The sequence below is a fragment of the Falco rusticolus genome, chromosome 4 (genome assembly GCF_015220075.1).
Source record: "Falco rusticolus isolate bFalRus1 chromosome 4, bFalRus1.pri, whole genome shotgun sequence".
Taxonomy (NCBI): domain Eukaryota; kingdom Metazoa; phylum Chordata; class Aves; order Falconiformes; family Falconidae; genus Falco; species Falco rusticolus.
Genome location: NC_051190.1, coordinates 99780042 through 99794105, shown reverse-complemented (window position 1 = coordinate 99794105; position 14064 = coordinate 99780042). Strand labels below are relative to the sequence as shown.

General features: G+C 39.3%; 1 protein-coding gene across 1 annotated transcript in view; it reads left to right on the top strand.

The window, feature by feature from the left end:
• NEK11 (NIMA related kinase 11) overlaps positions 1-14064 on the top strand; it is an 84260-nt gene that overhangs the window by 25350 nt on the left and 44846 nt on the right. Inside the window, 6 exon segments of the mRNA XM_037383849.1 lie at positions 355-415; positions 418-474; positions 6510-6524; positions 6722-6750; positions 6752-6770; positions 7246-7372. Of these exon segments, the coding sequence (XP_037239746.1) occupies positions 355-415; positions 418-474; positions 6510-6524; positions 6722-6750; positions 6752-6770; positions 7246-7372 (308 nt within the window).

Genomic DNA, 14064 nt, shown 5'->3' with positions numbered 1-14064 from the left:
GCCTGTTCTTTGTGTTAACATTAAAGGGAGTGTAAGGTGACCGGCTCAGATGCACGTGTCTAAAGTTGGGTGACATGAAGTGAGAACAGTTGAAAACGTCAATGATATTGTGTAACACTAAGAGAAAACCAACGTACTTTCTCTCTATGTGGCCAGTCTGCTTGATCTCATTTTGATCCTCGGTTGTGTATGCTTTTTCTGCTAGGAGAGTTCAGAATTCATGTGTAAGCATCAGTTTTACAGACTATGTGATAGGGAGCCTGAAGGTCTAAGAAAGTGGAGTTGTGTACTTTGAAGGAGAAGACATCTTAAGAACTTACTTTAAATGTACAAATACATTGTGATGTTTTTCAGGGTGATCTACACTTTAGAATTCAACAGTACAGAGAATCGGGGAAGACATTCGCTCAAAGACAATTATACACTGGTTGATACAGTTGTTACTCGGAGTCAACTATATGCATGAAAGGTACAGTCATTTAAAATGAGAGCATTTAGCTTGGGAGGGGAATAGTAGGCTTACTGACTAGTTGTAGATATTCAAACAGAAACAAAACCATATGGATTGTCTTGTACTGGTATAAAGTCCTGTTCACCAAACTGCTGTAGTATGTCATATACCTAAAATGTAATTAACTATCCATCCTGCAAGAACACTGTGTATTAGTCTGTCTTTTAGCAGCAGTGGTAGATGTCTTTCAGCATTAGATATGCTTTTTCTAAGAGCCAAGTGAAGAATTTAGCACAATAGAAATAGTTGAATGTTGTTAGAAGGAAATGGATTAAAAGATTATAACAAAGTCAGCTTTTTCAAGAGGAGTCAAAAGGATCTCATGAAGATATTTAATGTGAAGAATCCAATATATATGCTTGATGTACACCCTCTAAAATAAGTGAAGTTACATACATAAGTTCTTTGAAAACAGACATAACTTCTAACAGCACATCAAAGATTAACCTAAAAAAATACCGCAGGTCATCCAGACAGTGACATGTGGATATCACACTTGGTTTGGAGCAGAGGTAGATAACAGTTGAAGACCTAGCTGGTTATCTCCATGGGTGTAGTTCTTGCCTGCAACCTAATTTAGGCAGGCTAACTTCAGCAATTTGAACAGTTCCCTTGTTGCCAGTGTACTGGACACGTGTATGAGCCCTGTCCGCTTCCCTTCTCACATCATCCAGCGCTGTCACCTTTTGAAGTAGGTGAGACTATTTAGCATGGTACAAGGGAGACTGAGTGCTGTACTGAGCCAGGAGGAGAAGGCCCAGCACACTGCCACCCACATTGAGAGCTGGAGGAATGGCTGGCAAATGGGAATACCAAGCTCCTTTCCTGGTAGCTTTTCAGAAAGTAATCCAGTTGAAGTTAACCTGGCTTTCAGCATCTTCTTTTCTCTGGCTCCTCCCTCTTGCTTTTAGCCTGTTGGCAGCTGTGAAATGTTGTTAATGAACAAGACAGAGAATACTTTCCAAAAGAGCATTGTAGCCCAAAAGCCCAAGATTTTTCATCCTGCCAAGCCGAACTATTTGGACTATTATTCCTATCGAACTTTTAGAAATAAGAATGGCATGGCTTTAAGGGACTGTCTTAGCAGAGGCTAAGGATGTTTGTCTGTAATCATCTGCATGTTTTGGGGAGGTCATTTGGCTAAAATAATGGTCTAAATTATTAATTAATACAGACTGGGGGGAAGGAGCAGGGGAGAAGATGTTTATATTCGAAGGCTGCGTTACACCCAGAATCTGGAGATGAGAATTCAGGTTTTTTCAAGCTGCGTGTAAACTAGAATCCATAACCTTCTATCCTGCATGAGTGCTCAAAAAACAAGATTTTGATGAAAACACCAAACTGATGTAGCTGTTTCAGACATCTTTCACAGCAGGGCTTGGGTCAAATTTGGTTGCCTGAATTTGAGTTGCAAGAGTCGTAGATAAAGCCATTTGTCACCAAGAACAACCATTTCTGAGTTGAGCTGAAGTTTGTGGGATCTGTTTGATCTAAACTGATAGATCCCTAATGAGTTTTTGTACCTACAGTGTCAGAATGTAGAGGGAAAAGGGCAGAGTAAATTGCTGTTGCAGATGGAAGAGCATTTTGGTTCCTAAATGCCAATTAATCTGGGGCTTGTACATGAAGTGCTGCCCCCACCGACAGCAGCAATAGGAGCGCAGAGAAGAGAGCTCTCTTGGGATTCTGTGCTCTTCAACATTCACCTCAGGCTGAAAGGACAGAGGGAAATGGAAATAAAAATCCTGACTGTTTAACTAAGCTAGTGTTGTTTTTTGGTTTTTTTTCCCTTCTCGAATTCCAATTTAACAATTTATCATTAAAAGTTTTGATAATCCGAGAAGTCCACTTTTGGTGAAATCCTTTATGTATGTGTTTAAAGGATGCATTGTGCAGACTAATGCAGCGTAATAATAACTAGATGATCTTTGTAGGTCCCTTTCAACTGCACTATTCTATTGAATAAGTCATTATTTTTTTTCATTCTCTGTATTTCTTCATGCCTCTTTGATCTCTTGTTCTCCCATATGTCCTTTTTGTCTAGTCTCTCTATTTTTCTCATCTTCTACTTGTTCTCCAATAAATATATAAAAAAAACCCAACCTCATATGTCTTTGGTAAATATGTATATTAAATTACTGGGTTTCCTGAAGGGTCATTTAATTCTCCAGTGAAAGCAGCAATATTTGATTTTCTAGACAGTATTTCATTTCCTATCTTTGAATCACAGCTATTTAATAGCGCCTCTCCAGATACATACAAACGACATGACAGTTTTGTTCTTATTTGAATTTCCTGTGTTGTAAAATGTGTTATTTGACTGTATGCACATTAGAAAATGTAATCTTTATCTTACTAGCTCAGAGACAAACAGTAGCTTAAGTGGAAAATGTTAGGCTTAAAATAATTTAGAACTACTTGCAGAAATGAATTTGAATTACTGAAATGTAGTAACAACCCTCTGTTTATGTACAGTCATACATGATTTCTTCTCTACTGGTAGGGAAAAAAGCTGTAATATGTTTGAACTATGTTCTAATGCAAAAACTTTTCCCTAGAATTAGAAGCTTGAAGTGTTCATTATGTGTGGGTTGGACTTCCTCATGCCATTCATTAAAAAAATTCAGCTGCTGTGAATGGGAATTTTTATTCTAGAGCAGGAATAATTACTATGTCTAGGTTTAGACATAGACTATTCTTTTGGTTGTCCTTCTTGCACAGCTTTAGTTGAACTTCTGCACTTTTTGAAAACTCTTATGCAGGAAACTTATTTTAACAGGACATTTTTTGCTGCCTCAGGTTATTTGGGTTTGGGTTTTTTTTTGTTTTGTTTTCCTGTGATTATAGGTAAAACACAGGAATATCTAATCTGTATGCTTCATTAATCCCAAAGGGGGCATGAATATCTTGTGGCCATTATCCTGTCTAGTGGCTATTTTGCATAATTGGAAGATTTTTTTTTATTTTAAACTTGAAAGCTAAATTATCTAGAATTAAATAGATTCAGTGTTCATCTGTCATTGATGGAACCTGAGAAAGAAGTACAGGACAGGCAGTGTAGTTCAGCAGTCTTACCTAGATGAAGACCGTTAGCACAAAACTATCATCTAGTGCAGGGGTCCTCAAACTACGGCCTGCGGGCCGGATACGGCCCCCCAGGGTCCTCAATACGGCCCCCGGTATTTACAGAACCCACTCACCCACCCCCCACCCCCCGCACCAGGGGTTGGGGGGGGAAACCAAGCAGCCGCAGATGACTGCCTGCCACTTCATCTGCACACCGGCCCCCTGTTTAAAAAGTTTGAGGACCCTGATCTAGTGTCTCTGACAGAATTCATATCAATGCACAAAATTGATCCCACAGCAATCAGGCAATGAGGCCGTTGATTCATTTAACCTCAATTTGAATCAAGCTGACCTTTTTTGATCATTTGGTCTGTAAAAAATGGATTGACCATTATCTATCACTTTACTAATCTTTATGGACAATATGCTAACACAGGTATGCAAAGAAAACTGTTGCTTTCAGTCTATGGAACAGAAGGCTTCACCCAAGTACTTTATCTGGATTTCATGTTGTCTTCCCTAGTACAGGATTCAGACTTGCTCAGAACCTCTTACTTCTCTAAATAGTTCTTCAGATAGGGGAAAGAGACATTAATTGCTGGATATTTCACAGTGGTAAACTACTTCAGCTTCAATCAGCTTCATTTGCTGGTATGTTGCAGACGAAGCTTTATTCAAGGAGGCTGCCCACTGCTCAGTGCTTTGTGCTGCTTTTTTATGACTATGAGACAGCAAGCAGGTACTCTAGAACATAGGTAATGGGTATCTTTATAGCCCAAATTCAAAACTATCCCTAAGTGTTAATTTCTACCCAAAATGTCAATAACCACTTCACTGACTGTCAAATTAGAGTAAGTTTTGCTGGAGCCCAGTTAATTCATGTTACCTTTATAGGTCTCTCTTGCTACGTTAAAAAGTCACGCTCTTTCTAAAACGGGATTTACAGTGCAGGCTCAATATTTCTTACCAGAATTAAAATAGTTGTTTCAGTTAAGGTTTCAGCTTGTAACTTGTTTATCTTCTGATATATCCTGGCAGAATAAGGCGGTTTGCATTGAAGAGACATCATTGTGGGAAGTTCCAAAGAATCATCCCAAGTTTTTCTTAGTCATATTAATATGTAAAAGTATCTTATAATTACTGGTAATGCAAATAATGGGCATAACATTTTCATCAATATGTTGCAAGCTTATTGGCATTACATTCCAATTCAAACTAATGTGAGTTTCAAAACATCTTCTCTTCATCTCTTTTTCAAATAATATGCTACTGAAAGCTTTCTGGATAGTTTTTACAATTCAAGGTACCTGTTACTCAAATCACAGATATCCAGGATAATTTTAGGTTCAAAGAGTCCATGGTTATATTTCTACAAAGTAGTAGTAGTAGTAGTAGTAATAATAATAATAATGGTTAAAACCCACCAGTGCTCAACAATAGGCAAGAAAAATCTAACTTGGTAAAGTCCTTTTAAAGGCTCTGTGTGATGAATGGTAGGGAAAGGCTTTATGGATCTAAACTAATAGAGCAAGATTTATGTAAAACTGTGTATATATAGTTTTATGAAATAATAATGAATATCACTTTTGCTTAATTTCCTTACTGAGGTAATGTATGATGAGTGTACATGTATTGCTCCAGAAAGTTGCCAAGTAGAGCACAAATTATTTATAAGCATCAGTGGAGGCACACTGAATAAAACTCATTTTTCCCAATGTGCAAACCTTTCTCTACAAGCATTACATTCAGGACAAAAACTGGAGAGAGAGCCATAAGAAGCATAAAGAACTCTTTTCTTTGTCCCATAAAAATAGAAATGTTTCCTTTTCATACTCAGTGTATGTGCATACTAAAAGGTCTTCTATTGTTCACGGTTTTTTTCCCCTTTTGTGAACTGAGTATATTGAATTTAATGATTTTTTTCTTTTCTTGCAAAAATTGTTTTCAAATGAGTTGTGGACTAAATTGCTTATTTAAATTTTGCTGTAGAAGATGTATTTCCTAGTTGGAAACTAGGATTAATATGGCAACTGGTTTAGAGATCATATCTCAATGCCTAAGACTAACATTTTGATAAAATTTGAGGTAATACTTGAGGTTTGCGCAAAAAAAAATTAAAATAGATTTGTTTTTCCTGCTCACATATCAAGAATCTTAGAGTGTCAGTTGCTTTACCTGTTCTAAATGGCTGAACAACTACTGTATTTGTATTAGCAAATTCAGCTTCTGTAGCCGGTCCATACCAAATGCTATTCTAAGCTCCTCCTGAGCAGACCTGATGACTGTGTGTTATCAAGCTATTTTACAGACATCTTTTTCCATCAAAGACTGAAACAACATCAGAAGTGGATGAGTTCTAGTTTAGCTGAGGTTGTAGGGAACCCTTTTGGAAATGTTATTAACAAGAATTAATTGAGAACGTGTTTTGTACACTGTAAAGATATTTTATTTTCCTCAGGAGCTAGAGGAATACTGGCACACATTGAGATTTCAAGAAATGGAGAAGATGCTGTCTGTCCTCATATGCTGTGTAGTTTATGATTTGTTTCTGTCTTTGATAGAAAAACGAGTCTGTAAAAGCTGGTTATTCTTTTTCTTCTCCTTTTGATCTCTGTCCTTGTAAAGTTCTTTTATTTTTGACACAGTTGCTGTAAAAATTTGAACTACTAGCCTAGTCTATTATACATATTTGTTTTTCATTTTCTCTGAAGGAGAGTTCCCTGAGCTTTGAGAATCTCTTATTGCTGTTTTTCTCACCCCTTATTCTACCGTGAGGCATCTCATTCTCCTGGCGGAAACTAAGAAAATAATTATTTTAAGAAAAGTCAGATAAGAAGACTTGCCTTTGTTCCTTCCTCTGCTCATGTTAAGTCTGTATCTGTATTCTCAAGCTGGGATCCCTGGGTGCATTTTTATTATCCTGGCTGCTTAGGCATCCTGCATGTGGGTGTATGTGAATGCACCTCTGTGTAGCTCCCTAATGCCATCATCTGTGAATTGTCATTTACAGGGTTGGAGTATAGCAGTGGTGGGCTGGCCTTCCTAACAAGGAATGAACTTAAATACTTCTTGTTATGTGACCATGAATGCTTTAAGTTGCATGAGGTTGAATTTCCTTTTATATTCCATGCGGATACTTAACAGATTTGAAAGCCAAGAATATATTTTTGAATAAATGATCTGCTTAAAATTGGTGAGATTTCCATACTTCCTAAAGATAATTTTAGTATGATAGAACAGTGTGGCAGATGTTTGTCTATAAAGGGTTTTAAATAAAGTCATATCTGGTAGCATTTTGATTTGTGACAGTTGGACACAGGAACAGTGCCTCCCAGAGAGGCAGGGAGATCTCCAGCCTTGAAGGTGCTCCAAGCTTGGCTGGACCCGAGCAGCCTGATATAACTTTGAAGTAGGCTTTGCTTTGAGGCGGGGGTTTGAATCAAATGACCTTGTGAGGCCTCTTCAAACCTACATCATTCTATAGTTCTATGTTTGTATGGTGTTTTTATTTTGAAGAACTACAGAAAATTGTTTTTCCATATTTTAAAATACTGGCAGGTTTTTTTGACATACAGTCATTGTATCATGTCTAACAATAAACACAAAGAGTTTATATGAATAGATATAGGTTTATTTGAATGGATTATTGTTTCTGTTGTTACTTTTAGGGGACTTTGGAGTTTCTCGTCTTTTGATGGGTTCATGTGATCTGGCAACTACGTTTACTGGGACACCATACTACATGAGTCCAGAAGCACTGAAGCCCCAGGGATATAACACAAAATCTGATATTTGGTGAGTAGTCAGCATGCTGTTTCGGTTGAATTAGGCATTTCTTTTCTAGGTCAGTATTTGGTGTTACTTAGGAACTACTTTTTTTTTTTTTTCTCCTCCTTTTGAAAATGGCTCTCTATGTAGGGTATCCTACATACATACAATACTATTCCAGGACATTTATATCACAAGTTGCAATTTGAAGGTTTTCTTTTTGTGTTAAGAAGTGTGTCGTTTGCTATTGTTCTGGCTTGTCTGAGACTTTGAAGAGTGTAAGATTCAGGTCTGGTCTCTGCTGTGACAGAGGATGATTGTAGACCAAGTTCAGGTTTTGCTAGGAAGGGGAAAATCTTTATCTTTCTTATATTGAGACGAATGGAAAGAAGCAACTTTCTGTGAAACTTCCAAGTGGACAAGTAAAGAAGGATTCCAGGCTGGGAGGCAAGCAGAAGGACCTTAGGAACTGAACATTGGCAAATGCAAAAAGGAAGAAGGTACTTGGAAGGGGAGCTGAAAATGAGAATAACTAATTAAGTGTTAGGACAGAAGCGAAAAGGCGAAAAGGTAGAAAGACAAGTGTCAGTTCTGCACTTAGATCACAGAAATTACTGAGATGAAGACTTCTGAGGTGGTGGTTAGAAAATCAGGTTGAGATGCTGAGATATGTTGAAAAACTTAAGGAAGCCTTTAGGTGTGCAGCTATTCTTGCAAGCTAAGATGAAGAATGATTTTTTTGGAATCGGGAAAATATCTAGCTTGTGTGTCCTAAAACATCTCGTGCTTTAAGATGATAGAACTAATGTGTTTTTTAATTCTGTCATAGTATTTTTATATAAAATCTGCTTTCTTTTTTAAGAGGTGTTTTTTCTGTAGGTATGCATAACTGAAGGTTCTTTTTTAATGAATATTTCAAATCAGGAAATTTCCTTCATAAAACATTTGGCCACTGGAATGTAGTTTGTTTACTTGATAATTTGTAACTTCTGTTCAGTTTTCCTTTTTCAAAATATACTTGTGACTGCAGGATATAACTCTAAAAGTTGAGAACAGTCACCTGTACTTCCAACTGGTGGCAACCATTCTTCACAGTAATGTGTTTAATCCGGTGAATGGATATGTCAGGAATCTCATCTCATGGCCTATATAGCTGAACCGAGATGGATTTGCTGTCAGAGTCTTTCTGTTCATCTGTATCGAAACAAATATCCGTTATTACATGTAGTCAATAAAAATATATTGAGAGAAGATTTCAGAAGATGTCAAAACAAGTGAATAGACAGGAAAACTTGCCTTTTGTGCTCTTCTACTGTAAAAGAGTAGGTATTTTTGTTGCAGTTGAAATAGAATGTAAAATAATACTGAAGTTCTATTTGTGGTTACAAGTGTCAGTCCATATAAGTCACTGAAGCTGTACAGAGTAAATGAAAGAAGAGTTTAGTCCAGTATTTTTATAGATGATGTGTTGATCAGTCTTTTAAAATTTACAAAATAGCTCACCCCCCCAACACACTAGCTCTTAGCTTTCTGCTATACTTCATGTATTTTGTAATCCTTCCACAGCAGTACCAAGGGCATTCATCTGAGGGTGGAACGACCTTCAGTAGGAGCTTCTTGGCCACCACTGTAGGGGCACTAAGGAGGAGGTGTGCCTCGACTCAGTAGACTCCCAGCCCACAAAACCCTTCTCTTTCCGAGCCAAGAAACTCTCTTTTGATCAGGACTTGTCAGCTGCCACAACTCATATGTTTGAAATTTTTGTAATGTCATCTCTTCATTTAATCTTTTAATAATGATTCTGTTTGATTATATTTTTTTTCTCACTTGCACCTCTAGCAGGGGCCAAGAGAGGAGAGGTCCCTGAGCGCCCAGGGGAGCCCACCCTGGAGGCTCCAGGTCAGATTAAATCCTTGTGCTGCTTTGCAGGAAGTTCAGTTTGCTCGTAAAGAAATTGTCCAGGTCTGGTTTAATGACGTAAAGAAATTGTTCAGAAATTGTAAACGTAAAGAAATTGTTCAGGTTTACCTGAAATTATGTTCTTCCTTCAGACTTCTTGTTCTGATCTCTAGCAGGACTCAAAATATGGCATATCAAAATTCTGAATTACAATTGTTCCCATATTAAATGTAAGAAAATGTAAACAGTTTGTGCTATCTCACTACATTATCATGGACCTCTCACCGTTTAGTCCAGTTAAGCATTGTTCATTTTTATGCTGCGTTAATGATGTACTCTATAAAGAGACATTGTGCTTTTCAGGTTCGCTGCAGCTGGCTCTTCAGAACTGGCTTGAATATTCACAGTGCAGCAGCTGGTGCAAGGAGTATTGTCCTTTATAACCCAAGGTCAACAGATAGGAAAAAGCCTCGTGTTTTACAGTTTTTACCTGCTGAAGAAGTGCTGCAATTAGGCTCAGAGAAGCTGCAGTGTTTATGTTTGTCCTCAGTTAAAATTTTAGGGCTGGAGTTCTTTGCTGTTCCATGTTTTATGCCAAATCCTAATTCACAGGAGGCAAATTAAAATTGGCACACGTTTTCCTTGCCATCCCTGAGCCTGGACTGGCCAGGCAGTAAGTGAAAGCCTTTGCAGATGGCACAGTCTGGAGTTTCCCCCTCTGCAGGAGAGGAGCTTCCTCGGGGAGCTGGTCTCAATTCAGCAGCTCAGCGCCCCCTCTGCCCTTCGGTGGTAACGAGCCAGCAGAGGAAGAGTCAGCGCAGCGCCCGCAGCCAGGTGAGACAGTGACTAGCTCCAGAGGCCAGGCCAGGCCGGGGATTAGCCGCTGCGGTGTGTGTGTACATTTGGCAGCTGGGGCTCCGCTGTACAGGAGCACGGTGTGAGCCAGAGGCACTGCTGTGCCGGGCTCCTGGTGGCCCTTCCTGGCCTTAAAGCACCGTGTAGTGGGACTGACACCAGTGCTGGGGGTTGGCCGGCACTCCCCCGCCACCAGCCCTGTGGCACTGTGTTCATGGATGCGGTTGCAGTCTGCTTCTCTGGGACAGTGGGTGTTTTATAATTGATGGAGAATGCAGAGGGAGCCACGTGAAATAGCCAGTAGCCTGGTGGCTAAGATGGTCCCCAGTGGTGCAAGGGACCAAAGTCAGTGTTTCTGGTCTGAATCAGATGAAGCAGAGACCTTGGTCTGAGCCTCTGATGTCCAGGACAAGCAGCAGGGTTGTTTTCAAAGCCTTCCAGGCAAAAGTTTCATCAAACCTCTGTGGCTGACAAAGCCTCCAAACTTCTTGTTCAGCCTAAGCTGATGTTCCAGTGATGTGCTCTTTCCCTGGAAAATGCCTGACCATCTCTGTTCTTACAGGGACACAACAAGCAGGGCTCATCCCCTGTGGTTAACCACATGTGCTAGGTGCTTTGGCCTTAGGCCGGTTGAGCTTATCAGTTCTTTTGTTTTATAAGGAATGTGTTGGTTTTATTTTGTTATTTGGGAGGGCTTTTTAAAAACTGTTGTTGGTAAGAAATAGTGGGTGAGAATCCACTCAGATTGTGTCAGCGTCATCCAGCTAAAACTGTCACAGAATCAGGGCACAACAGGTCTGCCAGCACTGACAAATGCAGATGGAGTCCCATCAGCAATGTTATCAGGAAAGCAATTAGAGATCCGAGGGGATTACATGAAAGTCTTCCCAAGAAAGTAACAATTTTAATCTGTTTGCTTTCATTGCAGTCCATACAGTGACTAAGGGTTCCCACTCCAGCCCGAAAGATGTGGTTTTCCTGACATGAGGCTGAGAAGACTAGGTGTCCTCTGACTCCCAGAACTATTTGAAAGAAATGAGTGTCTTTCTTCCCACAGGAGAAGAAAGTGAAACAAAGCAGGTATCTAGTGCATTCAGGGACAGGGTGACGATGCATTAATGCATTAGTTGAGCACTTGCACTTTTTTCTCACATATTTGAGCTTTCCTAAACGACAGTGAGAGTAGGAGGGATACCTTTTTATACTTTCCAGTATCTTTATGCAACCTAGAAAGCTTAGACTTACCAAGGAGGTTGATGATGACAACTGCACATGGTCCTAAAGCTAAAGGGGAGTTGTAGCTTCCCCAGAGATGCCTTTTGTTCCAGGAGACTGGGGTTTCCCTTGGCACAAGGGTTCCCAACCGGTTTAGGTCCTGCTTTCTTCACACTGGGGACTGAGCATCACTCTTTCCCACCCCAGCTGAAACGATCTCCCTGTTCAGCTTGTGAGCAACGTTACCAAGATTTGCCTGCCGCTAGTGGTTAGCCTGTACTGCACCCACAGATTTTTGCAGGTTTTCTATGAGAGCTGGGAGTTGCTCAGATGTAGACGTAAATCTGTAGTTGCTGGGAGTCTGCCAAGGATCGGTATAAGTCTTTGAGTGCGAATATTGAGCACCCGTCTGTGTGGTGGTATTTTGTTTCTGAGTGGATGAGATAAAGTGTATGCAAACAGTTATCAGCAATAGCATTTTGTTTTTCTTTTCAAAGCTACGAGCATATAAGGTTAACTCCATCCAGGGGCTTTTCCAAGGATCTGTGCATTTTTTATTATATTTATATTGTTTAGATATTTTTATTTAATATAAATATTTGTATATTTATATAAATATTAAATATTTTATTATATTTATATTAAATATAAATTATCTCAATGGCAGAAATTATAACAGAAATCATTTAGTTGAAAAACAATGCTTTTTTTCACTTAAAGACTTAGCAAATTCTTTGAGAGGTACAAATAACTTCCTTTGTGTCTTCCAGAGACAAAGCAATATCACGGTCACATGTAAATCCATTGTACTCTATTGCCTTTCATCAAGTACTGTCAGATTTTGGCAGATGGTTTGTCTGTAGAGTTTGGGTAAACTGGGCTCCCTACCCCACAGAACTTGGGACTTTCATTTTAATTGTGCTTGCTTGTCTGTGCTTTTCCCCTGGTTTAATATTTTGTTTAATATTAACAATCCAAAAATGGATAATTTTTTTTCCTGCTAAATTTTATGTAGAAGTAAAAGCAGTGAAGACCTGAAAAGCAGTGTCCGAGTGTCACGATGATTAGATTATCTCAGGTTGGGAGGGATCCATAAGCATGATCAAGTCCAACTCCCAGCTCCTCACACGACTGCCTAAAACTACATCATATGACTAAGAGCGTCACATTTATCATGCTTCATAGCAGCTTCCTTTTGTACATGGTAATAGACCTTGCGTCCACCCTCTATTTCCCAGCCACAGCACTGACAGTGTTCAGGTAGGTGTAAAGTTGATGCTGAGGTGATGGGGATCGGAAAGACAGCAGCGTGGGTTTCTCATTTTCTAATTTAAGGGAATGAAAGTATTTACAGAGGTTTGGGAGCATCCCTCCTCAGCAATAAGGCCTCGTACACCATCTGGAGCTAGTATCACTGCTGATGAGTATGTGAGGAAATTAAATTCAGAAACACATTCCTCATACACTTTGGAGTCAGCAAATTCTTAAGACCTCCTGGTATGATCAGGCTGAGAGATACAAGCCACAAAGGTATGTGCATTTACATTATCTGGCTTGTGGAGCTTAATTTAAAAGCTTGGAACTTACAGCCTTTGAAGAACTATATCATTTGGAAGGATCTACAAAAGATCTGAAGATATTAAATGGATGGCAACACTTATATGAACAATTAGAAGTTTTAGAATTTAGAAAATTAGAAACTAAAACTTCTCTTGAGAAGGAGAAGTTAGAGGTCTGTCAGTTGATATTGTAGAGAAGCCTGCCTGTCCAGATGCTCCATTTTATGATGTGATTGAGCATAAGTAGCTCCAACGTGAAGTGATCATACATCAATTTTGCTGAAATGAAGTGCTGTTTAGGACCTTATATATATGTGTGTGTGTGTATGCACATATAATATTTGTATATATTTATAAATATATATATATTTTAAACATGATGCTCTTAGTCATATGATTTAGTTTTAGGCAGTCGTGTGAGGAGCAGGGAGTTGGACTTGATGATGCTTATGGATCCCTCCCAACTTCAGGTAATCTATGATTCTATGTGCACACATACTACCATCATGACTCTCAGACACTACTTTTTCAGGTCTTCACTCTTCTACTTCTACATAAAATTTAGCAGAATATAGGGAGCCATCAAACCAAATGTGCTGGACGGATAGTTTAATGAGCATTTTAGTATTTTATAACACTGGTAGTTATACTAGATAAGATTAGAAAAGTAATTAAATTGTATGTTTGGGTCATGTGCAGATTGCTTATGGCAGGGGTCCTCAAACTTTTTAACCAGGGTGCTGGCGCGTGGATGAAGTGGCAGGCAGTCATCTGCGGCTGCTTGGTTTCCCCCCCCAGCCCCCAGCGGGGGGGGGTCTTTAAATACCGGGGGCCGGATTGCGGACCCTGGGGGGCCGTATCCAGCCTGTGGGCCGTGGTTTGACGACATCTGGCTTATGCGAATCAGGAAGCAATTTTCTCTCGTCCCTTACAAGATACTTAGAGTGGAATGGTAGGAACACAACTGAGAAATGCAGTTTTGAGGCAAAAGCTTGGTGGTAACTTCCTCAGACAACTGCAGCTCAGCAGCTATCCTGGGAAGAAACAGCTTTGCTCTGGGACCCAGGGCAGCATTTCTCATCTTAGGAGGTATTTATTTAATTTCAAAGAATTGTATCCTGCAGTAAAAACTTTATTCTTTTCCCCTCATTTTTCTTTTATTTTTTTTCATGGGACAGATGGGATTTTCCC